This window comes from Hypanus sabinus, chromosome 27, assembly GCF_030144855.1.
Source record: "Hypanus sabinus isolate sHypSab1 chromosome 27, sHypSab1.hap1, whole genome shotgun sequence".
Lineage (NCBI taxonomy): Eukaryota > Metazoa > Chordata > Chondrichthyes > Myliobatiformes > Dasyatidae > Hypanus > Hypanus sabinus.
Genome location: NC_082732.1, coordinates 26,487,851 through 26,511,835, shown reverse-complemented (window position 1 = coordinate 26,511,835; position 23,985 = coordinate 26,487,851). Strand labels below are relative to the sequence as shown.

Below are 23,985 nucleotides of genomic sequence, written 5' to 3'. Positions count from 1 at the left end.
TACTAGCACCAGTGTTATCTGTATTTTTAAATCATGATCTGACTTTCCTAAAATTCATATATTATTACCATTGGAATACAAACATGCCTCCAATCCATATTGTTTGTCTGTTTAAAGATATGCCTCTATTAAAAAAACTTCATTCAGAAATACATTCACTGTAGTCTGTTAATTTTAATAAAATTTATTGGCAATAATATTTCACAATTACATCAAGTACTCTAACAAAATCAAGGCACTTGATTCAGAACAAATGGCACAAAACAGACTGAGTTACACATCAGGATCTAAATGTTCACCCAGAAACACCAAGGCTAAAACTGAGATCTGTATTTTTTTTTGTTCCCATGGCAATAGCATTAGTTAGCAAGTGAGACAGGAAGACTGACCACTGTGAGAAATGAGCCAAGTGTCTACCCTTCCATTTGCAGTAAGTAATGTGGTTTTATGTTAATTGCTTGCACTGGTCCGGTCCTATTCAGTTACTTTCTGCTCCTTTCATTCACAGTTGTGCAAAATTAAAGGTGTCAAACTTTGCAAAGTACAAGAAATTAAAGGTCTCATTTTAATCCATATTTATGAAAAAGAAAGCTTTTGAAGTGTAAACATAATTCAAGTCCCATCTTTTGGACAGGAAAGCCTCAGAGGCCCTGCACACCATTTGTTTGCTGCAGTGTTATCTCAAGATCTTTAGCAAATTAAATCACCGTTTGCTGCCTCCAAATGTTATAAACCAGTTAAATCAAATTTGCAACTTCAATTGCAAATAGCAAGATCCCACATCACCTGGTATGATGCTCGTATGATCTCCAAATCCCCAACTCCTCCCTCCACAAAAGGCCCTACAAACCATGGTTTGCCTAAACCATGGGACCACAGTATTATTGTCAGTAGTCAGACTCAGAGCAGTATTACATCCTAGGAGACAATCTACCATTTCCCCCCCCAAGTCAAAATTATAGGAATTACAAAACTTAAATTGCCCAATATTAGTACAATTTTTAAACACAACCATATGCTTCAGAAGTTGATTCACAACATTAGTTCAGTAAGCCACTGGTGGAGAGATCCCCGTCAGCTGAATTCTGACATTGGGTCACCGATCCGAAACTTTGACCATTTTTCTTTCCATTGATGATGCTTGACCTGCTGAGATTTCCCAGTATTTTCTGAATTTGTACCTGTCAGCTAAATGCCATTTAACTGTAAATCTTATGTATGGGAGGGTGCAATTAACCATACTTACAAATGCTAACCAAGCTACTTCAGTATTAAGAGCCAAACCTGCTCCTCTTCAGAAGCTCAATTTTCATAGGGCGCAAGTCCTCAAACTATTTTGCAACTGGGATCCATAACATTCAGGAAGCTTTATCAACTATAGAAGGACATATTAGGGAAATATCTCTGCTTGTAAGAGTGAAAGCAATTGTGTCTGCCATCCCAAAAACTTTTAATAAAGGAACAAAGCCAATTATCTTCAACCTTTCAGTCATTAATGCGAAGTATCACTACACCAGGAGCACTAGCTTTAAATATCCATCAGGCTTCCAAAAGCTTTCATTTAATCAAGTCTGTAATACTCTAAAAATCAGTTAATGAATTGTGACTTAATAACCACATTTAAGTTCACCAGGACTAGAATTATCCTTAAGATTTTAAAATCTACAACCTTCAAATTCCAGATAGATATGTGTCAGAAGAGTATTGTTTTACCCTGAATGATCATCATTGCGACATTACCAACTGGAAGACTTAAGCATGACCAGAAGTCCAGGGCACCAAATACTGACAATTTGATCAAAGCATTCAAAACCAGGTGGCTACTGAATCCAAGGCACAAGATGTTTATATAAGCTTCCTTATGGCAGCATATTGCAAATAGATTAATAGGGCAGGACAGGAATCTTTGTCTATGAGGAAGTAGGCTGGTGGTGAGGCTCCTGCTCACCAATGGTCTGGTACGAAGTTCGATCTCGACTACCAGATAAACCTGGAAAACCTGCATGGAACAATTCAGAGAAAAGTCATTTTTGTATGTCCCCCCAACAGAAAACTCACAGAAGTACAGTATCTGAAGATATCAAATACCCAGGAGAACCTCCTCACAACCTGATACTAGCCATGAATTCAATAAAGTACATTGAAGTATTAGCAGAGCTGGGAACTCATCTGTTCAACCTTTCAAGCTAAAGGATGGACAGTAAAGTCATTTGTAATCTAAAGGCATTAAATATTAACGTAAGCGAGGAAGCAGTTACTTACTCTGGTCTATTCTCATTTCCAGTTCTCTTGAAAAAATTTTCTTTCTACAAACTATACAGTATAACTACTCTAAAGTGTTTACAATTCTCTTCTTCAATCTCAGATTCTAGTAGTACATATAAATTTTGTTTTGCTGATTATGTCTGTTATCTATAGCCTGTCAAACATTGGAAACTATATTTTAATCTGCTGTCTTCTTTATTAATAATTTTAAATACCCTTATCAAATCTTTAATCAACTGCAAACCATCTCAAGTCACTTCACAGAGTTGTAACGAAGTTAATAAAATTATGAGGAAGAGTGAGAAGGCTTAGAAAGGCAGAAGGCAGTATGAAATGAATTCCAGACTTTGGGGCTAGAGAGTGAAGACAGTGCCAGTAATGTAGTTAAGAGGAGGGGCATCCACAGTAGCATAGAGTTATAGATTCATCAGAACAAAATAATCGTGATGGGATTTAAACACAAAGAATGAAAACAAAAACAAAAACAAGGGGATGATAAATGAATGAGACTGGATGATTATAGTGTAAGCACTAGAGTTGTGAATGAGTTGAAGTCTATAGAGGGTGGAACATTGGAGTCTTGGTCAGCAGACCATTAGAATCTTTAGGATAAACTAAAAGTTCAATTCCAAAACAAACAGAGCTATGGTTACAAACTGAAACAAAAACTGCAGATGCTGGATATCTATACAGAAAACTGGAAGCAGTCAATACAAATTACTGGCTCAACATGAAACGATGACCAAAATGAACACCTCAGTTAAATACAAACATTATTGTCACAATGTTACAGAGACTGAAACAAGAAATCGCATGAGCTAAGGTTTAGGAGTTACAAAATTGGAAAAGAATAGACCAAAGATCAGGTGGTAGATTTTAAATACAATGATCAGAAGCTTTACCCCCTCTTTCACCACCAGTCTTCTTCCCAAAAGCAGCTAATGAGAAGAGAGTTAGCCCAAAGCAGAGGTAACATGCACAGCAAGCATGTCAAGAAAACAATAATTTCTTGTGGGCTGTTTAATGGAGCGTGGTTGAGGGACCAAACGGTACATCTCATGTACAAGATGAGCTGAGGAAGGGAAAAATAAATGATAGGAGAAAGCAATGCAGACAAGGGATATAGAGGAATACAACAAAGGAAGACAAATGCTTGAATCCAAATTCAATAGCAAGCTTGTTGGCTTGCCATACTATTTGTTTGAAGAAGGGTGTAGACAAGGAAAGAAGGATTTAAGGAGTCAGAAATAACTTTGTTCAATATAATTTTTTAATCAGAAGGTTCCTCCCAAACATAATGACAATTCTGTTAACTACTTTTTTGCCCATTCCTTACTTTAATCCCTAGTATTCATGGAAACATCATTTCTAACACAGGAGGAAATCATTAACCCATTGTTTCCACATTAGCCTATGTCTATTTAAGCTAATAAATGTCAATATGAAAATCATAAATTATTCATCATGTCTTCAGTTTTCCTATAATTGGATTCATCTTCCACTACACAACTTACAGAAGTGCAAATTCGCAAAGAGCATCTTTAAATTTCTAGTCAATTTGGCTAGCAGGCTACTGTAAGGCAAACCTTGTCAACTTTTCATGTTTGATAAATTCCCATTCAATATGAACTTTAACAAATAGGCCAAAAAGAAAAAAAAATGACAAATGCAAACATTCAGAATCATCATAACATAAAAGTTAACATAAAATAACAGCAACATTTCAACAGCCAAGGAACGATCAAATAATTATTGCAAGATCACCAATCAAAGCAGGAAGATTGAGGACTGCAGCAAAGGAGGAAGATTGTACACACGCTGCAGGTGAGGCAGGGACAGGTGGTTCAGTAGGAGCGACTGGAGTAAGGATTGGATTCAACACTATCACACGTAAACCTGCTGTCAGTGGAGCTATCCAGGTCTGGGATGGAGAGAACAAGGGAGAGGGAGAGAGGGAGAGACCAAGAGAGAAAGAAATAAAAATACAAACATAAGGTTTGAAAGCAACATTTTTATGAGGCTGAGTAGCAGGTAACCAACTAAACTGGCAACATAAAGTACAATTGTACAAAATTAAAGCTTGACACTTGGAAGAATTCACTGAATTCACTCATTCGAGAAATAAATGCATTTAAGAACTTCAGGCAGAGAAAAAAACTGATGTCTGACAAAACCCAAACCTCAAAATTTAAGGGAAAAATTATATATTAATTGATCCTATTCTTAATCTGTTTAGATCTTTGTGTAATTTTTTTTAGAAATAAGAATGTTTTTTACTCAAAACATTAAACTGGATTTATCTCAAAGATACTGAAGAACAGGCAGTATGGTTTCCAGAATCTTGCTTTCATATCAGATTTCCTGTATCTTTGTCCTCTTATTTTTTAATTGTCAGCATATAGCTCCAATACCATAATGGATTCACTGGAGGACACTGTCTGCTCCTATACTTATTCAGCAAATATGCAAGCCTATACAGATCTGAGATGAAGCAGGACAAGATCTGTATTTTCTGGGGGAGAGGTTGCAGAAATAGAAAGTGATGGAGATATACTATGTCAGTGTCAGCTAGCAGCTATGGAGAGACACACAGAATTAATTTCATTTCACTGTCTGCACATGCTCCCTGACCTACTCAGTAGCGCCACCAATATGTTCAATTAACAGTATATGTTAGCAACATGTTCCAATGGCCTTTAACTTAATGGGAAGACACCTTCTCAAACCACCCATACAGTCAGCCAGCCTACCCCACCATAACATTTCCCAATAGCATCTATGTTCCCACAGAGTTTGTGTTCCTACTACTCCCCCAAAATCTATTGGTCCAGATATCCCTACTCATTTGTGTCAATAATATTCAAGTTTTATTCTATTAAAACAGGCTGACAGAAATGCCTGTTTTACTTGGATGAAATCATGATCCTTGATACTTTGTCTGCTCCCTCTGAACAGCTTACAGGATCAAGATTGTTGGCATAGGTTGCAAACTTTAGCATCAAAGGGATACAGCACTGATAAACAAGTATACTCTGGATTCTATCACTAGGAATTGTTCTGTTCCACTTCCAGTGCATTATCAGACAAACTGGTGTTGGGGAATTGCTCTTGCAGAGATGTTGTATTCTCTGCACCATACGCATGCAAAGGATCTTGAAATGGGAAAGGGTGGGTGGTGAAGTCACCTGGTCAGTAAACAAAACAGTTTTCATTTGGGTAGTAGGGAAGGTATTGAGATTTTACAGAGCTTTAAGCATTCTTTCAATGCATTGAAAAACCACCAGCTCCCACCCATGTCTTGATCCCTGGAGCTAACGATAATGACACTTGGCTCAAATTCTTACCAATGTTTATATAGCAATCTCCTCCTCGCTGCTTGTACATCTGATACACAAAGAGACAGGAAACTGGTTTCAGGAGGAGGCTCAAAATGGCCATACCAACACTGAAGCGGAACTGATCCCTCTGTACATTGATGTTATTGAATTTCTCATAGTTGATTGCAATGTGGATTATGTCCAAGAGGATGGTGATTATTGTGCCAACTAAATACTGAAAGAAAAAGAGACATCAAAGTCAGCTTCAACTGGCAACAGTTTATGAACTAAACATGGAAAGCAGGAGGGGAGGATAAAGGAAGACCAGCAGACTGACCTGATTAATGACATACATTGTTCTGTACATCTGGAGCAATCCTCAGCCCATGTGCTGACAATTTAACAGTATGCAATATGCAGGACAATTCCAGGAAATGAGAAAAATTAAATTTCTTTCTACTTATCAATACTGTATTTGTATTCTGACATGTCCTGTAACTATGCCCAGTTTTCAGGATGAACAAAAAAGTTTAAATCATGAACTAGTACAGAAGCAACCATTGTTTGGTGTTTAGAGAACTCATCTCCACCAGTTGTAAAATGGGAAATAGCCTTAGTAGATGAACTTGGTGATGCAGAAAGGGAGAACAAATAGGATTGTCAGAAAGGGGATTGAGACGTGGGAGTCAGAGGGGGAGAGGGAGGGGGGTTCAGGGGGAGATTTGAGTATGGTAGAAAGAGGGGACAAGTAAGGGTTTGGACAGATGGGACAGAGAGAGATAGGGAAATGAAGAGAGAGGGCTGACAGTGTTGAAAAATCGACAGAAAAATGGAAAAGAAAGATAAAGTAAAGCCCAAGGAGTTCACCCCTCTTAAGCTTTAATGAATCATTTCAATGCAATCTCCCAATGCAACAAGCACACAGGTAATGTGTCAGAATAAATAGCCCTTGACACTAAACTTTCTGTGACTTTGAGTTTTGGAACCTTTGATGTTCACAAGGTGTTCAACAGTGCAGTGGGTGGATGGCTGGTTTAGTACTAAGGAAACAACCAATGCTGCAAGATTTGACCCCGTGATCTTCAGAGGCTGAAGGTGATGAAACAGATCTTGATACTTGTGTCACAAGTTTAGACATATGGTACCAATTTTTTTATTAAACAAAATATACTTTATTCAAAAATAAAATTATATACAATAAACCATTCAATGACTTTCAATTCTTTCCAGTTGATTCCATTACTGTGTTTACATTTTCAAAATTGTCGCCACCCACGTGGCACTCTGTTCTTACACATTTATATTCAGGGGGTATACCCCCCCCACCCCACTACCCCTCAACTCCCGTGGGAGAAGAACCCTAGACTGTGGGTCCTTCCCCACCGGGCCCTTGCGGTGGCTGCACCAAGTTTGAGTGCGTCCCTCAGCATGTACTCCTGCAGCCGAGAACGTGCCAGTCGGCAGCATTCCCCCATGGACATCTCCGTGTGCTGGTAGACCATCAAGTTTCAGGCCGACCAAAGAGCGTCTTTGACCGAGTTGATGATCTGCCAGCGGCACCGGATGTTGGTCTCCGTATGCATCCCCAGGAACAGCCCGTAGATCAGAGAGTCCTCTGTTACTCAGCTGCTGGGGATGAACCTCGACACTGCCCCTTCCATCCTCCTCCACACCTCCGTGAACCCACAGCGTGCAAAGAGGTGGGTCACCAACTGCTCCTCACTGCAGTCCTCCTGTGGGCAGAGGGGTGTGGAGACGACGTTCCGGGCGTACAGGTGGGATCGGACTGGGAGGGGCCCTTCTCACCGCCAGCCAGGCGAGGTCTTGGTCCCTGTTGGTGAGGTCTGGCGATGAAGCATTTTGCCAGATGAACTGGACAGTCTGCTCAGGGAACCACCCCACTGTGTCCATCTCGTCCTTCTCCTGCAGTGCCTGCAGGACCTTACGTGCTGACCACTGCCTGATGGCCCTGTGGTCAAAGGCGTTGACCTGAAAGAACTTCTCTACGAAGGACAGGTATGGCAGCAACGACCAGCTGACAGGGGTGTTGTGCGGGAAAGGGGCCAGACCCATCCTTCGTAGCCAGGGCAACAGGTAGAACCTGGGCACATGGTGGTACTTGGTGCCCATGTACCTGGGATCCACACACAACCTGATGCAGCCACATACGAAGCTGGCCATCAGGGTGAGGGCGACACTTGGGATGTTTTTGCCCCCGTTGTCCAGGGACTTGTGCATGGTGGTCCGTCTGACCTGCTCCATCTTGGATCCCCAGACGAATCTGAAGACGGCTCGGGTGATTTCCGAGCTGAAGGAGCGGGGGACTGGCCACACTTGTGCTAAGTGCAGCAGCCCTGAGAGCACCTCACACCTGATGGCCAGGTTCTTGCCCGCTATCGATAGGGAGCGCCCTTCCCACAGCCCCAATTGCTGTTTGACCTTGGCAGTCCACTCCTGCCAGTTCTTGTTGCACGCCTCGGCCCCTCCAAACCAGATCCCCAACACCTTCATGTGATCAGCCCTGATGGTGAAGCAGATGCTGGATCGGTTGGGCCAGTTGCCGAAGTGCATGGCTTCGCTCTTCGTGCGGTTGACCCTGGCCCCCGACGCCTGTTCGAACTGTTCGCAGATGCTGATCAGCCTGCGAACTGACCTCGGATCAGAGCAGAAGATGGTGATGTTGTCCATGTACAGGGAGGTTTTGACTTGGGTCCCTCCACTGCCTGGCAGCGTCACCCCTCTTATGCCCCCATCCCTCCTGATGGATTCGGCAAAAGGTTCTATGCAGCACACGAACAAGACAGGGGAGAGAAGGCAGCCCTGCCTGACTCCAGACCTGATGGGGAAACTGTGCGTTTCCCACCCGTTGACCTGGACTGCGCTACAGATGTCCGTGTAGAGCAGTTTGATCCATTTCCGGATTCTTCCCCCAAATCCCATGTTGGAGAGTACATCCGCCATGTATGTGTGCGATATCCTGTCGAAGGCTTTCTCCTGGTCCAAGCTGACCAGGCAGGCGTCCACCCCTCTGTCCTGCACGTAGGCGATGGTGTCCCTCAGCAGCGCGAGGCTGTCTGAGATCTTCCTGCCTGGTACAGCACAGGTTTGGTCCGGGTGGATCACCTGCTCCAGTGCAGACTTGACCCTGTCGGCGACAGCCTTGGACAGGATCTTGTAGTCCACATTCAGGAGTGAGATGGACCTCCAATTTCTAATGTCTTCCCTCTCCCCCTTCTGCTTGTAGATGAGGGAGATGATGCCCTTCTGCATGGATTCTGACATGCTGCCTGCCAGGAGCGTAGCGTTGTACACTTCCAGCAGGTTGGGGCTCATCCAGTTCCATCTGGTACAACTCGACCGGTAAGCCGTCGCTTCCGGGAGTCTTACCCGACTCAAAGGAACGGATGGAGCCAGTCAGCTCGTCCAGGGTCAGTGGCTGCTCCAGACTCTCCCGCTTGCCGTCGTCTAAGACCTGCGTGATAGATGACAGGGAGTTGCGGGAGGCTGTGGAGTCTGTGGCCTTCTCTCCGTACAGACCGGCACAGAAGGACCTGCAGATCCTCAGTATGTCTGTCTGCGAGGACGCGACTGAGCCGTCCTTTTCCTTAAGGTTGTGGATCACAGAGCTCCTCCTGTGCACCTTTTGGACGAAGAATCGTGAGCACGTCTTATCCTGCTCCACGGTTTGGACCCTCGATCGGAAGATGATCTTGGAGGACTTGGCGGCAAAGTGCTGGGCCTGCCGGCCCTTCACCTCCCGCAGTTCCTCCCTGACATCCACCCCCCTCGACTGCAGAAGGAGGAGTTGCTGCAACTCTGTCTGGAGTTTACGCAGTTCCCTCTGCCCCTGCCTTGCTCTCTGGATACCCTTGCAGATGAAGAACCTCTTGATGTTCTCCTTGGTGGCTTCCCACCAGTGAACCATGGAATCAAAGAAGGCTTTCAAGGTTCTCCAACCTGTGTACTCCTTCTCTAGTTTCTCGATGTTCTCTGGGGTCAGCAGCTTGACGTTCAGCTTCCACATCCCCCTCCCTGCCTTCCAATCCTCCTGTAGGTGACAGGTGGCTCGCAGAAAGCAGTGGTCAGAGAAGAATAACGGCGTGACGTTGGTGATTCTGACTGTGAGGGACTCTGACAGGAAGAGGAAGTCGATCCAGGAACGGGCTGAGCCGTCCGATCATGTCGAGGTGGCTTGCGGCTGAGCTCCACCTGTGGGGGCGCCAAAGGCATTGCGCAGCTTGGCTGTATCCATCAGGAGTCTGGAGGTACTGTCCAGCCTGCCGTTGGCGCTGCCGGATCATCCAGCCGCATCAATGGTGCAGTTGAAGTCTTCGGCCAGAATGACCGGCCGGGACGCCACCAGCAGCGGTGGGAACTGCTCGGGGACGGCCAGCCGCTCACTCCGCACAGGGGAAGCGTACACGTTGATCAGCCGGAGCGGATTGCCCCAGTATTTGACGTCTGCTACCAGGAGGCGCCCGGCAACCACCTCTTTAACTTGGGTGATTGAGAAGTTGCCTCCTCGTAGCAGAATCCCCAGGCCGGAAGCGCGACAGTCATTGCTCCCCGACCACACCGACGAACCCCGGGTCCACCAACGTGACCACCTCCAGTAGTTGCGGAGGTGTGGCAGTCGGTACTCCTGGAGGAAGGTCACATCAGCTTTTACTGAGTCCAAGTACTGCAGCGTGCTGACGCATCGCCCAGTGCTCTTCAGACTGCGCACATTAACAGATGCCAGTGAAATATCCGCCATTAAAGTTCTCTATTTCAGCAGCACACTGTCCTTACCTTCGCAGACCTGAGCCTTCATGCCCATGGCCTTTGTGAAGTCCTTCACCTTCTGTGGGCTCAGGAACTGCAGGTTATTCTCCCCTGGGTGTGGCAGTTCCTGTTCTGTGCCTGGGGGCTTGGAGTCTCCCAGGCCTGCTGCCCCTTCAGGCTGTGAGGCACCATACGTGGCTCCGGTCCCGGGTTCCCGGAGCTGGGGGTCTCGGTTGTCTCCACCTCCTGTGCTTGTGCTTGGGAGGTGGCCAGCAGACTTTCCCCACTCTCTCTCCTCCTCTCCGCTGGCTTTGTCCACTGTTTCATCTTCTGGGACGGCTGCTGGCCTCCCCCAACTCCTTCCTCATCTGAAGTGGACAGGTTGCAGGAGGCTGCGTGGTCCCCTGCCCTTCTCTTCACGCGCTCCTTCCGTTCTGCCCTCTGCTGTTTGGCCAGAACTTTTTGGGCCTTCGTTCGTTTGCCCACAACGCTCCAGCCTTCCTCCCCCTCAGCTCTCCCCTCCTCCATGTACTCCTCCTTTTCCTGTGGCAGGTCCTGGAGAGTCTGCAAGGGGGTGGGGGCCCTCAGGGTGGCTGCGCCTTCTCTGCTGGCGTCTTCCATTGCTTTGGGCGCCGCCTCTGCAGGGCTGGCAGGTACATCCGATCCTACCGGGGCCCTTCCAGTGCCAGCACCTCCCCTGGTCACCTGTGAATAGGTGCTAGCACATTTTGGACAGGCCCTGTACAGGTGTTTGGTGCCTCCACAGAGATTGCAGGACTTGGCCTGCGTGCAGTTCTTGGTGAGGTGGCCCTCCACCTTACAGTTCTTGCAGATTATAGCTCTGCACTGGGCTGCCCGGCGTAGACCGGGTAGCCTCAGTTCCCTCCGATGACGAAGACCGAGGGTGGGTGGACGACGCAGCCGTTGGAGTCCACTCTCAGCTTCACCTTCACCTGCCGTTTTCTGGTCCAGCACCCCAGGCTGTCCTCCACGTCCAGACAAGCTCCTACACTCTCCACGTACCGAGTGAGGAATGTAAGGACGTCAGCCACCGGCACATATGGGTTGAACATGTGCACGGTGGCAGTCCGTTCCTGCTGGGCGGCAGCAAAGAGGGACTGTGCTTGTAGCAGCAACAGTGGCACCTCTCTCCCCTGCTCCTGGAAAAGCTGGAGCAACTTCTGCCACCCTGCAGGTTGTCGGAAAATGACGTCAAAGAACCCAGCAAAGTCCTGGACGCAGTAGATGTTGTCGATCGTAAATCCACAACAGTCCATCAAGACCTTCTGGATGAAGGTCACTCTCATGAATCCGTTGCCCTAGCTCTGGCGTCACGCCGTCAGCCAGACAGTGTTCTTGATGCCCAGGCCTCGGGCTGATGCGCTGTTATCTTCAGCCATCCTGTTCACCGCTGTCGTCGTCGTCACTGGAAAGGGATGTTAGATTGGGAGCCAGTCAACATTAGGATCCACTCCTGCGTCAGCGCAAAACCTTCTCTGCCTTCCAATCGTCGCGTGTCCCAAGGAAACTCCACTTGATCTTAACCAAAAGGCCGAGAAGCGGTACCAATTGGTGTATAGCAGGAAGCCACTAAGTAACAAGATAGACAAGCTTTTTTTTCTTAACCCAGCAAGATTTACTGTGACTCACCCTTTTTTGTCAAAGGAAGTACATATATTTTTCTTCTCTGGATTAACTTGCAACATTAAGATGGTCTCTGCAACTTCACTGAAGCATTACCAAATCCTTAAAATATTGCAGCATAGCAGGAGATGAAACAGAACAAATATTATGTTGGGTTAATATGCAAAATATGAGGAAAATCATATGTTAGGAAGATTCTAGATCTTTTTGTCACATAAGACTAACTATCCCTAACCACCATGTGAAAATGGTGGTGAGATGTTAAGTGAACTTCCAAGTTGTTTTGTTGACACAAGTGATCAACTTGTCCTTGATCTGGGTTGATCTCAGGGCAGGAATTCTTAATAATGTGTCTTATTACCGTGCAGAATCAGCTGGTGGGCATACACTGTGATGATAAATAGTCAGCCAATTGTCAGACTTGCTGAAATAATAGTCACTTGGGAAACGGAGAAAGATTACTGAGCATTTGTGAAGTGTGTTTCAGCAAATGTTAGTGGATTAAGAGTGGGGACAGATATTGCCACTCCATGGGGAAAAAATGCCAATGTTAGTGTGGAAGTACTCACCATGAAAATGGCATCAATGGAGTCTCTCTGTGCAATGGCCCAAACCCCAATGGCCAGAACAGCATAATTACTCCAGATGTACGGTTCTGGAAGCCAGAAATACAAACAGCCCCTGTCAAAAAGAAAAGCACCTTCAGCTTAATTCAGTTTCTTCAAGGGATATACACCAGTCTCGTTCATCAAAGAGTCAATGGATTTATGCAACTGAAGACCTTTCAAAATACTGTAAATTTAAAATTTCAATCAGATTCTCTCTCTGCTTCCTCTTTGGTATCTCTTTGGCTTTGTGTCTCTTTGGTTCCTCTAGCTTAAGTATTGTTCCAGGAATCTTAAAGTTCTTGTTTTACTGGAATAAGAAAAATATGCCCAAAATGTAGTTCTTAATCCTACAATAAATATATTTCTCCTATCATTTGGCAATGTTCAGTGCCCTGCTGTTGTCAAAACATTCCTTGTGTATTGTTGCTTTATAGAAAATGGAACAGTGCAAAAACAGCTCATAATAGTTTGATTGCATTTATTGCAGGAAGGAAGTGGATCTCAAGGATCATTAAAAATATGCTGACTTTCAGCTCATACTGCCCAAACAAATCTGCAAATACTTAAAATCAAACACTTTTGCACAATTCATCCTAGCTGCCAAGGGTTATGAATACCCATGGCAGAGGCCCCTCCACACATTTAGTTTCCTTGATTTACCCACATGGTCAAAGATGAACTTGGATTGCATCTGCCAAAATGATAATGATTACATTAATAGAACTTCACTTTGGCGCCTGGCCTAATAAACCTAAAAACTCTTCTTGCTTCCATAACTTGTTCTATAAGTTGACAAGTCCTGAGGATAAATCAACTAAATCCTTTTCAATATCCAAAGAGTTACAGCAACCTGTATAAGGCTTTACATTGATTCATCTTCATAAGCAATTTTAATGCCTCATTCTAACTTTGACAACTCACAAAATAAGTTTGATCTACAATAATTAACGCAGCCATCTGGGATACAGATTATTACTAATTTCAAAGACTGGAACTCTAGCATTCAATGGTCTGCTTAAAGTGAACAATAATATAATAATATAGTTAGCAGTTGGACTGTGCCCAATCAGTAAGGGAGAGCACAAGGAGAAGATATGTTTTTCCTTAGGTTCGCGGCTGAAGATTAAAAAGGCAGCACTTCACAGCAGTTTTTCGGAGTTGGACTGCACACAATCAATGAGCGGGAGCGCGACAAAAGGATACATTTTCACTTAGGTTCGCAATTGAAGATTAAGAAGATAGCTCTTTGTGGCAGTTTTTTTGGAGTCGGACTGCCTCGAAGCAGTGAACAGAGTTCATTAGAAAGTGAGAATAAAATTAAGGTAGAGGCAAGCGAAGCTGCCATTGTGTGTGTGTGTGCCAGTGTTGGTGGCTTTGGCTCATCAGGCTTGGATATGGCAAGTATCTGGTTAGTTTTAAATTTTTGTTTATTTTTCGTTCCTTGTCTATTAGGGCACAGTTAGTATAGTGTGAATGGCTCCAGTGTCTGCATTGTGTTCTGTATCTGAGATGTGGGAATTCTGGGAGACCTCCAGACTCCCAGATAACCACATCTGCATCAGGTGCAGCAAGCTGCTGCTCCTCAGCAAATGTGTTAAAGAACTGGAGCTGCAGCTCGATAATCTTTGGCTCATACGGGAGACTGAGGAAGTGGTAGGTAAGAGCTTCAGGGAGGTAGAGTAGTCACCCTTAGGTTGCAGGAGGCAGGTAACTGACAGGAGAAGAAAGGGAAATGGGCAGCCAGTGCAGAGTACCCCTGTGGCAGTTCCCCTCAATAGTAAATATACCACTTTGGATTCTGTTCGGAGGTCAACCTTGGGGGTGGGGGGGCACAGCGACTGAGTCTCTGGCACTGTGGCTCAGAAGAGAAGAGAGGACAGATGAAAAGGACTGTAGTGGTGTTAGGCGATTCCAAAGTCAGAGGAACAAAAATGAGATTGTGTGGACATAATAGAGACATCCAAATGGTATGTTGCCTTCCAAGTGCCAGGGTCAGGCATGTCTTGGACCTGGGTCCACAGCATTCTAGAAGAGGAGGGTGAACAACCAGAAGTCTTGGTACATATTGGCACCAATGACAGAGGTAGGAAAGGTGAGGAGGTCCTGAAGAGAGATTATAGAGAGCTGGTAGAAAGTTGAAAAACAGAACCTCCAGGGTAGTAATCTCTGGACTGCTACCTGTGCAATGCAGTGAGGGCAAGAATACTATGAAATACAGGTGAAAAAGGAGGGGTTAGATCTGAACCTGAGGGAGACCAATAGCATTGTGGGCAGGATTGCTAGAGCTGCTTGGGAGGCTTTAAAGTAGTTTGGCAGGGGGATGAGAACCGGAGAGATAGTGATGAGGATGTGGTAGTTGATTTGCAAAGAGGAAATATGTTCTGAGACTGCTAGCAAGAAGAGGTTGATAATAGGGCAAAATTACAGTCAACAGGATAAGTTGCAATGTAAAAATCATAAGATGTGAATACAGGACTGAAGGTGTTATATTTGAATGCACACTATATACAGAATAAGGAAGATAAACTTGTCACACAGTTACAGATTAGCACGTATGATATTGTGGGCATTACTGAATCATGGCTGAAAGAAGACTATAGCTGGGAGCTTAACGTCCAAGGATACACATTCTGTTGAAAGGACAGGCAGGTAGGCAGAGAGGTTGGTGTGGCTCTTAGTAAAAATTGAAGCTAAATCATTAAAAAGAGGTGACATAGGAAGGTGTGAAATCACTCTCTATACAGCCAAGGAACAGTAAGGGGAGTTATATACAGACCTCCAAACAGTGCTAAAGATATGGCTCTTCAAATGACAACAGGAGATAGAAAATGCATGTCAAAACGGCAATATTGTGATAGCCATGGCCAATTTCAAAATGCAAGTAGATTGGGAAAAATAGGTTGGTGCTCCATGAGATGGCTTTTTAGAGCAGCTTATGGATCAACTATTCTGGATACAGTGTTGTGCAATGAACTGAAATTGATTAGAGAGCTTAAGGTAATGGATCCCTTAGGGGAGTGTGATCATAATATGATAAAATTCACCCTGCCATTTGAGGAAGAGAAGCTAAAGTCTGATGTATCAGTATTACAGTGGAGTAAACGGAATTACAGAAGCATGAGAGAGGAGCTAGCCAAAATTGATTGGCAAGGAACACTAGCTGGAATGATAGCAGAGCAACAATGGCTGGAGTTTCAGGGAGCAATTTGGAAGGCACAGGATATGTATATCCTAAAGGAGAATATTCTAAAGCCAGGATGACACAACTGTGGTTGACAAGAGAAGTCAAAGCCAACATAAAAGCCAAAGAGAGGGCATATAATAGAGCAAAAACTAATGAGAGGTTAGAAGAATGGAAAGCTTTTAAAATCCAACAGAAGGCAACTAAAAGAGTCATGAAGAAAAACACAAACAAGAGAAAATCTACAGATCCTTGAAGTCCAAGCAATACACACAAAATGTTGGAGGAACTCAGAAGGCCAGGCAGCATCTATGCAAAAGTGTACAGTCAATGTTTTGGGCTGAGACCTTTCATTAGGACTGAAGAAAAAGAGATGAGGAGTCAGAGTTAAGGGGTGGGGGAAGGGGAGGAAAAAACACAAAGCGACAGGTGAAATCGGGAGGGGGAGGGGTGAAGTAAAGAGCTGGGAAGTTGACTGGTGAAAGAAATATAGGGCTGGAGAATAGGGAATGGTGAAGGAGAGGCAGAGGGCAATTATTGTAAGTTCAAGAAACTGATGTTCATGTCATCAGGTTGGAGGCTATCCAGACGGAACACAATGTGTTGCTCCTCCAACCTGAGTGTGGCCACATCGTGACAGTAGAGGATACTTGGACTGACATGTCGGAATAAGAATGGGAAGTGGAATTAGAATGGGGGGGGGGGCCACTGGGACATCCCTGCTTTTTCAGGCAGACTGAGCATAAGTGCTCAGCAAAGCATTCTCCCATTCTACGTCAGGTCTCACCAATATACAGGAGGCCACATCAGGAATACCGGATACAGTGGATGACCCCAACAGACTCACAGAGAACCTTGTTTCTGGTGGAGTGGTGGGAAGGTGGGGTGAGGGCAGATGTGCACGAAATGGAAGAGATACAGTTGAGGGCAACGTTGATAGGGTTTATCTTGTCCTCACCTCATTAGCCTCCGCATCCAGCAAATAATTCTCTGTAATTTCCGCCATTTCAAATTGGATCCGACAACCAAGCACATCTTTCCCTCCCCCACACTTTCTGCTTTCCGCAGGGATCACTCGCTACGCAACTTCCTTGTCCATTTGTCCCTCCCCACTGATCTCCCTCCTGGCACTTATCCTTGCAAGCAGAACAAGTACTACTCCTGCCCCTACACCTCCTCCTCACTACCATTCAGGACCGCAAACAATCCTTCTAGGTTATGCAGCACTTCACCTACGAGTCTATTGGGGTCATCTACTGTATCCAGTATTCCCGATGTGGCCTCCTGTATATCAGTGAGACCCAATGTAGATTGCCGTTTTGCTGACCATCTATGCTCTGTCCATCGAAAAAAGGAAGATCTCCCAGTGACCACCCATTTTAATTCCACTTCCCATTCCCATTCCAACATGTCAATCCAAGTCTCCTCTACTGCCGCAATGAAGCCACACTCAGGTTGGAAGAGCAACACCTGATATTCCATCTGGGTAGCCTCCAACCTGATGGCATGAATATTGACTTCTCAAACTTCCGGTAAATCCCCCCCCCCCCACCCTTCACCATTCCCATTTCCCTCCCTCACCTTATCTCCTTACCTGCCCTTCACCTTCCTCTGGTACTCATCTCCCTTTTCTTTCTTCTGTGGCGTTCTGTTCCCTCCTGTCAGATTCCCCCTTCTCCAGCCCTGTATCTTTTTCACCAATCAACTTTCCAGCTCTTCACTTCACCACTCACCCCACAACCTCCCGGTTTCACCTATCACCTTCCTCCCATCCCCCCACTTCTAACTCTAGCTCTTCATCTTTTTTTTTCCAGTCCTGATGAAGGGTCTTGGCCCAAAACGTCAACTGTACTCTCATCCACAGATGCTGCCTGGCGCGAGTAGACATCGAACCACTGGAAAATTATACCGGAGAGGTAGAAATGGGGGACAAGGAAATGGCAGACAACTGAATTAATATTTTGGATAAATTTTTACTGTGGAAGACACTTGCTGTATGCCAGAAGTGAGTGAAGTTGCCATTACTAAGGAGAAGGTTCTTGAGAAAATGGAAGTTCTGAAGGTAGATAAGTCACCTAGACCAGATAGTACACGGCCCAGGGTTCTGAAAGAGGTGGCTGAAGAGATTGTGGAGGCATTAGTAATGAATTTTCAATCATCAATTGATTTTGGCATGGTTCCAGAGGACTGAAAAATTGCAAATGTCGCACCACTCTTCAAGAAGGAAGAGAGGCAGCAGAAAGGAAACTATAGGCTAGTTAGTCTGACCTCAGTGGTTGGGGAGATGTTAGAGTCAATTATTAAAGGTCTCAGGGTACTTGGAGGCAGATGATAAAACAGGCCGTAGTCAACATGGTTTAGGAAAATCTTGCCTGACAAATCTGTTGGAATTCTTTGAAGAAATAACAAGCTGGATAGATAAAGGAAAATCAGCTGATGTTGTGTACTTGGATTTTCAGAAGGCCTTTGATAAGGTGCCACTCATGAGGGGGCTTAACAAGTTATGAGCCCATGGTGTTATAGGAAAGACACTAGCATGAATTATACAGTGGCTGATTGGTAGGAGACAAAGAGTGGGAATAAAGGGAGCCTCTTCTGGCTGTCTGGTGGTGTTCCAAAGGGGTCTGTTCTGGAATTGCTTTTTTTTTTGTTATATGTTAATGATTTGGATAACAGAATTGATGGCTTTGTGGCCAAGTTTGTAGATGATACAAAGATAGGTGGAGGGTCAGGTAGTTTTAAGGAAGCAGAGAAGCTACAGAAGGACTTACACAGATTTGGAGAATGGGCAAGGAAGTGGTAGATGGACTACAGTGTCAGGAAGTGTATGGTATGAACTTTGTGAGAAGAAATAAAATCATGGACTATTTACTAAATGGGGAGAATATTTTAAAAACTGAGATCCAAAGGGACTTGGGAGTCCTTGTGCAGGGTTCCCTCAAGATTAATTTACAGGTTGAGTCAGTGGTGAGGAAGGCAAATGTGATGTTAACATTCATTTCAAGAGGACTAGAATGCAAAAATAGATCAGCCATGATGAAATGGTGGAGCAGACTTCAAAAATGTATGTAATTCCTTCTAAAAACTTGCCCAGCAGAAGAAATGATGAGCTTGTGTAGTAGGAACAAAATAGAGGAAAACAGGCATTATTTGCAAGAGAAACAGGCCATTTTTGGCACTTAATGTTCTATGATCCTCAATCCGTTCCTTGTTGAACACACCCAGAGAGTTCCCTGCCACAAGTCATCTGAGCCAATATCACACAGGCTTGTGAAATTTCAACAGCATTGCAAAATAGGAAACTAGGCTGAAACAACAGAACAAAACAAGATTTGATGTCTCTCTCCTGCTTTCAGATTTCTATATCGACTTCCATTGCAGCAACAGTAATTCTTTTGTAAACTAATTTCTAAAATGATACTGATCAAATAGTAAATGTCTCTGCTCTCTGAAGTTCTTCTTTAAAAGTATTATTTCTAAAAGTCAAAAATTCTGGTTATTTTCTAGTATAATAATGCTGTAGAGTGTCTGTGATCAAATCACTGGTAAATAACCCCAAAAATTTACAGCTTAGCTTCCTAGAGTTGTACATTATATACCATAAAAGCTGTTCAGTACTTTGAAGTATCATTACAAAGTTGTAAGTACAGCTGATGAATGTTATTAACAGGAAGATTAACACAGAAAATTTGTATCATATTTTATATTGTGTTTACTATTATTATGCTCTTTGTTTTATTGTGGGTTTCTTTATTGTGCTGCATGGGATCCAGAGTAACAATTATTTAATTCTCCTTTACACTTGAGTACTGGAAATGACATTAAACAATCTTCAATCTTCCTCACTGGTGATCATTTTCAATTGAACCTTTACTGCACCAGTTCCGAGCACAAAAGGACAACATTCTTAAAATACCACGTCTTATAAACTATGTCATACATTAATTCCTGTGAACAATAGCTGCTACCATCAGTTTTCTGTACAATAAACAAAGTCAATAGTTTGTTTGCTGTAGGTAATAATTACAGCCCTGTCTCCAAATTTCTAATGAATGCAGATTGGCAGTAAACAGTTTTACCAAGCACTGCTCAATGTGGTACTTGCTGCAGGCTGAGGTTCCTTTTGATCAACCTACCACCCACACAACAGTGCCCAGCTGGATCTTATCAGCCACTACAATCCTCAACAATGATTGTCATCTCCAGTCTCAGCTGTTCTGATGCTCTACCCCTGGGCTCCCATCCTCATCCTCTGCAAACTTCAGCTCTTCCCTATCTCTGAAGCCTATATCCTATTTTCCTCAAGTCCTTTATATGCCAGTCCTATGTTCATGACAGGAACTCAATCCTGAATAAAGTAACTTGAAAAAATTCACTGATTCTTATCCTCCATTATCCTCCCTACAGTTTGTCACTCAACTAATTCTCCTGTTGTCTCTCAGCCTTCATTTATTTCCTAATATACCTCAGTAGCACCCTTCTATGTTAACAGGCCACAGGTAATGCTGACAACACTGAACTGGGTAAGGTTGTGAATTGTGAGGAAGGTACCAAGATGCTTCAAGGTGATTAAGTTGAGTGACCGTCAAGTCAAGTTTATTACCACAGTGAGGTTAAGGTGTAATGAAAAAAAAATTCTTGCAGCAGCATTGCCAGCACATAGTTTCAGGCAATATACAGAGCAAATTATACAAAACAGTAAAGGGAGAAAAACAGTATTAAACAAAATCAGAGACAAGTCCATGGTAGTACATAACCAGAAGAGTTAATTTCCTGAGCTAAGATAAGAGTTGTGCAGGTCACTTCAAGAACCTGATGATTATAGGAAGTAGCTGTTCCTGACTGTGGTGGTTTGAGACTTCATGTTTGACAGCAGCAGCAAGACTAGGATGGGTCCTAGATAGGTCCCAGATTGGGCAGTGGGAACCTTGAGGCATCACCTCCTGTAAATGTTTTCAGTGATGGGGAGGGCTGGATTTCTGTTGGACAAATACGTGGCAAATTCAATATAATATGGATAAATGTAACATTATCATCTTTGGTAGGAAAAACAGGTTAGTATTTAAATAGGGATGGATTGCAAATGGACATGCAAAGGAATTTGATTATTTTGTATACCAGTATTGACAGCAAACGACATGTTTGCCTTCATGCCGACGAGATTTGAATCCAGACACAAGACAATATTTTGAAATTATACAGGGTCCTGGTGTGATTAAAACAGAATATTGTGCGAGTTTGGTCTCTTTACCCAAGCAGGTTAAACTGCCTGAGGGGGGCATACAACTGATTCCTGGGATTACAGAACAATCATAATCTGAAGAAACTGGGTCAACAAACCCAATATCCACTAGGATTTGTTAAAATGAGATCTTATTAAAATGTACAAAAGTCTGACAAGGCTCAATAGACTGGATACAGGGAGGGCATTTCCTTTGACTGGAACAGGGTATTATGAGAATTAAAAGCCAAGATCACAGTCTCAGGATATGAATTGCTACTTAGAAACAAAAATGAGAAGTTTCTTCACTCCAAGAGTGATGAAACTATGGAATGTACTACCCTAGAGGGTCATGCAGGTCAAGTTGCTAAATATATTGAAGACAAAGGAGGACAGATTTCAAGGCACCAAAGGTATCAAGGATTGTGGTGAGAGGACAGGAATAATAGCTTTAATGTAGAGGATCAACAATTATTGTATGAGATAGGAGATGGCTTGAAGGGCTGAATGGTTTATTGCTACTCCTACTTTCCTCGGCGGTCATTGTTAGTACCATGCATTTATTTTAATTGTGATACAGTAATTCAAAACCGGATTAACAAACTTCCATCACTCACCAGGTTGTTAGAAGCCAGTGCACAAAGATGATCATCTGTTGGGACAGAACCAGGTCATTCTGGAAAAACTGAACAAACTTTACAGACGGAGAGACATTAACAAATCCTATACCAAGCATATGTCCCTCAATATCACCCCATGGGAATCATGGCACATTCAAAAGTAATAGATATATGAGACTGCATATCACACACACACAAGATGGAAACAGAAAATAGATCTGCACCAGAACCACAGCCCTCCATACCCCTACCATCCATGTACCTATCCAGACTTCTCTTAATTGTTGAAATCAACTCATATGCACCACTTGTGTTGGCAGCTCATTCCACACTCTCATGACCCTGAGTGAAGTTTCCACTCCCTTAAGCTTTTACCTTTTACCCTTAACCCATGACCTCTAGTTGTAGTCCCATCCAACCTCAATGGGAAAAGTCTGCTTGCATTTACCCTATCTATTACCTCATAATTTTGTATACCCCTATAAAATCTCCCCTGCATCCATGGGAAAAGAAAAAGGTCAAAGGACATTTAGCGGAATTAAACAAATAAGAAATGTTGGTTTAGAATTAAAGAGAGGGTAGGGAGTGATGGTTAGGACAAGGAAGGTAGTTTTTGCTGAGGTGACTGAGCCATCAGGTTGATAGTTCAATGAGTGTGGTTACTAAGTGAGAAACTAAAGGAGGAATACTTAGAAGCTGGGAAGAAGGTCAGAGCTATTGCTGAGACTCAATCCAAAAGGAGAAAAATGGCATAATAGTGCCAGCAAAGTAATCACTGTTTAACATTAGATAAAAACAGAAAACGATTGAAAATTCAGCAGGTAAGACAGCATCTGTGGAACAAGAAACAGACAATCCTTCATGTCTGATACGTTTGCCTGACAAAGGATCTCACACCTGAAGCATTAATTGTTTTATATTTCAAATATTGCTGTCTGACCTATTAAGTATTTATTAGCATCCTCTGTCCTTATTTCAGATCTCCACCACCTACACTTCCGTTCTCATTTACATTTAATATTTATTCTTTTGCAAAACAGGTTAATTCTGATCAGAGAGAAGAAGCTGTTGGTTTTTATATCGTCCCGAATGCTTCATTGATCCAGATCAAACATGAAATACTGCTCCTCCTGTTTACATTGGAGCTCATTGGAACAGTGTATAGTGGTAGGGGGATGTCCAATGAAGTGGTAAAAACTGGATTGCTCTGAAGGCTACTTAATTCAAACTTTACATAAATACATGGTCGTCCAAAACTTTGCACATTAACTTTATACCCGCTGATCTATACTGGCTGTTGCTGAAACAGTGCCTTGAACTTAACATCCTTAAACTTTTTACTCCACGTTTTCTCCCTTCCACGAGTCTTTACCAGTCCAAAAACCCTCCCATTATCGTGCCGCGTCTTTGACCATGCTCTTGGTTGCCAATTCTAAGATCACTTTTTTTTTGTTTTTAATATACTCGGCTGAAGCGCTTTGGGGTGTGTTCCTATGCTAAGTATTATACTGTTGTGTTGACTTTTACTGACCGGATTTTCACCACTAGATCCTCACACCTCCAGCCCCGCGCTTTAAATTTCTCTGATAACCCGGGTTTGCCTCGCGATCCCAGTAATTCATTCCCAAATAATTACCTTTAAATTGATAACCGGCAGCGCCATGTTTCCTCTTCACTTGCAGCAAAACTTTAACGCGGACCACGTGACCCAGAGACGCAGGATAAGAATCGCGTTCTGCAGTGAAAATAACCGCTCCAGGTCCTCCCGCCCATCTCTGTTCATGGTTTTCCAATCCCCCAAGCTGTAAGGAAAGCTGAACATTGTGGACTTTAATATCTTACGGTTTAATTCTGGAACAGTGAAACCGAAATAATCCAGTGTTTAAAGATGGATTGGGGTTGCGAGGGATAATAAATCAACCACGATTGAATGGCGGAATGGTCTAATTCTGCTCCTGTGCTTTATGGTCTAAAATTCTGACTTTTAGTTTTCGGTGCTTGTAACATCTTGCCCCAGGAGTGAAACATAAGGTAACATCCGCTCAACCCCGAGCTGAGCAGTATTAACCCAACCCCACAGAATGATGTGCGTTTTCTTAAAGATCAGCTGCTCAGCGCATGAGATCAGATTAATATTCATCGCAAACATTTGGCCCGGGGCCAAGTGACTCTGAAATGCTGATCTTATCTCGGTGAGTAATTCAGCAGGCCAAGCAGAATGTGTGGAGACAAATTCTGATGCACACGGTCTCGACCCGAAACATCGGCCGTCTCTTTGCTTCCACGGATACTCCTCGGTCCGCTGACTTTTTCCAAGAGTTTGTCCTCTTCTTCCGGATTCAATTGTCTGACGTCTCGTGACTCC

The 23,985-nt window shown here is 43.7% G+C and overlaps 1 protein-coding gene across 1 annotated transcript; it reads right to left on the bottom strand.

The window, feature by feature from the left end:
* Positions 1-163: 163 nt before the first annotated feature.
* agtrap (angiotensin II receptor-associated protein) lies at positions 164-23,366 on the bottom strand. Its single transcript, XM_059952044.1, has 5 exons — positions 23,257-23,366; positions 21,618-21,652; positions 12,560-12,671; positions 5,610-5,817; positions 164-1,999 (listed from the first exon to the last, which is right to left on the bottom strand). Exons 1-5 carry the CDS (start codon positions 23,281-23,283, stop codon positions 1,911-1,913), a joined length of 471 nt encoding a protein of 156 aa, XP_059808027.1. The 5' UTR covers positions 23,284-23,366; the 3' UTR covers positions 164-1,910.
* Positions 23,367-23,985: the final 619 nt, after the last annotated feature.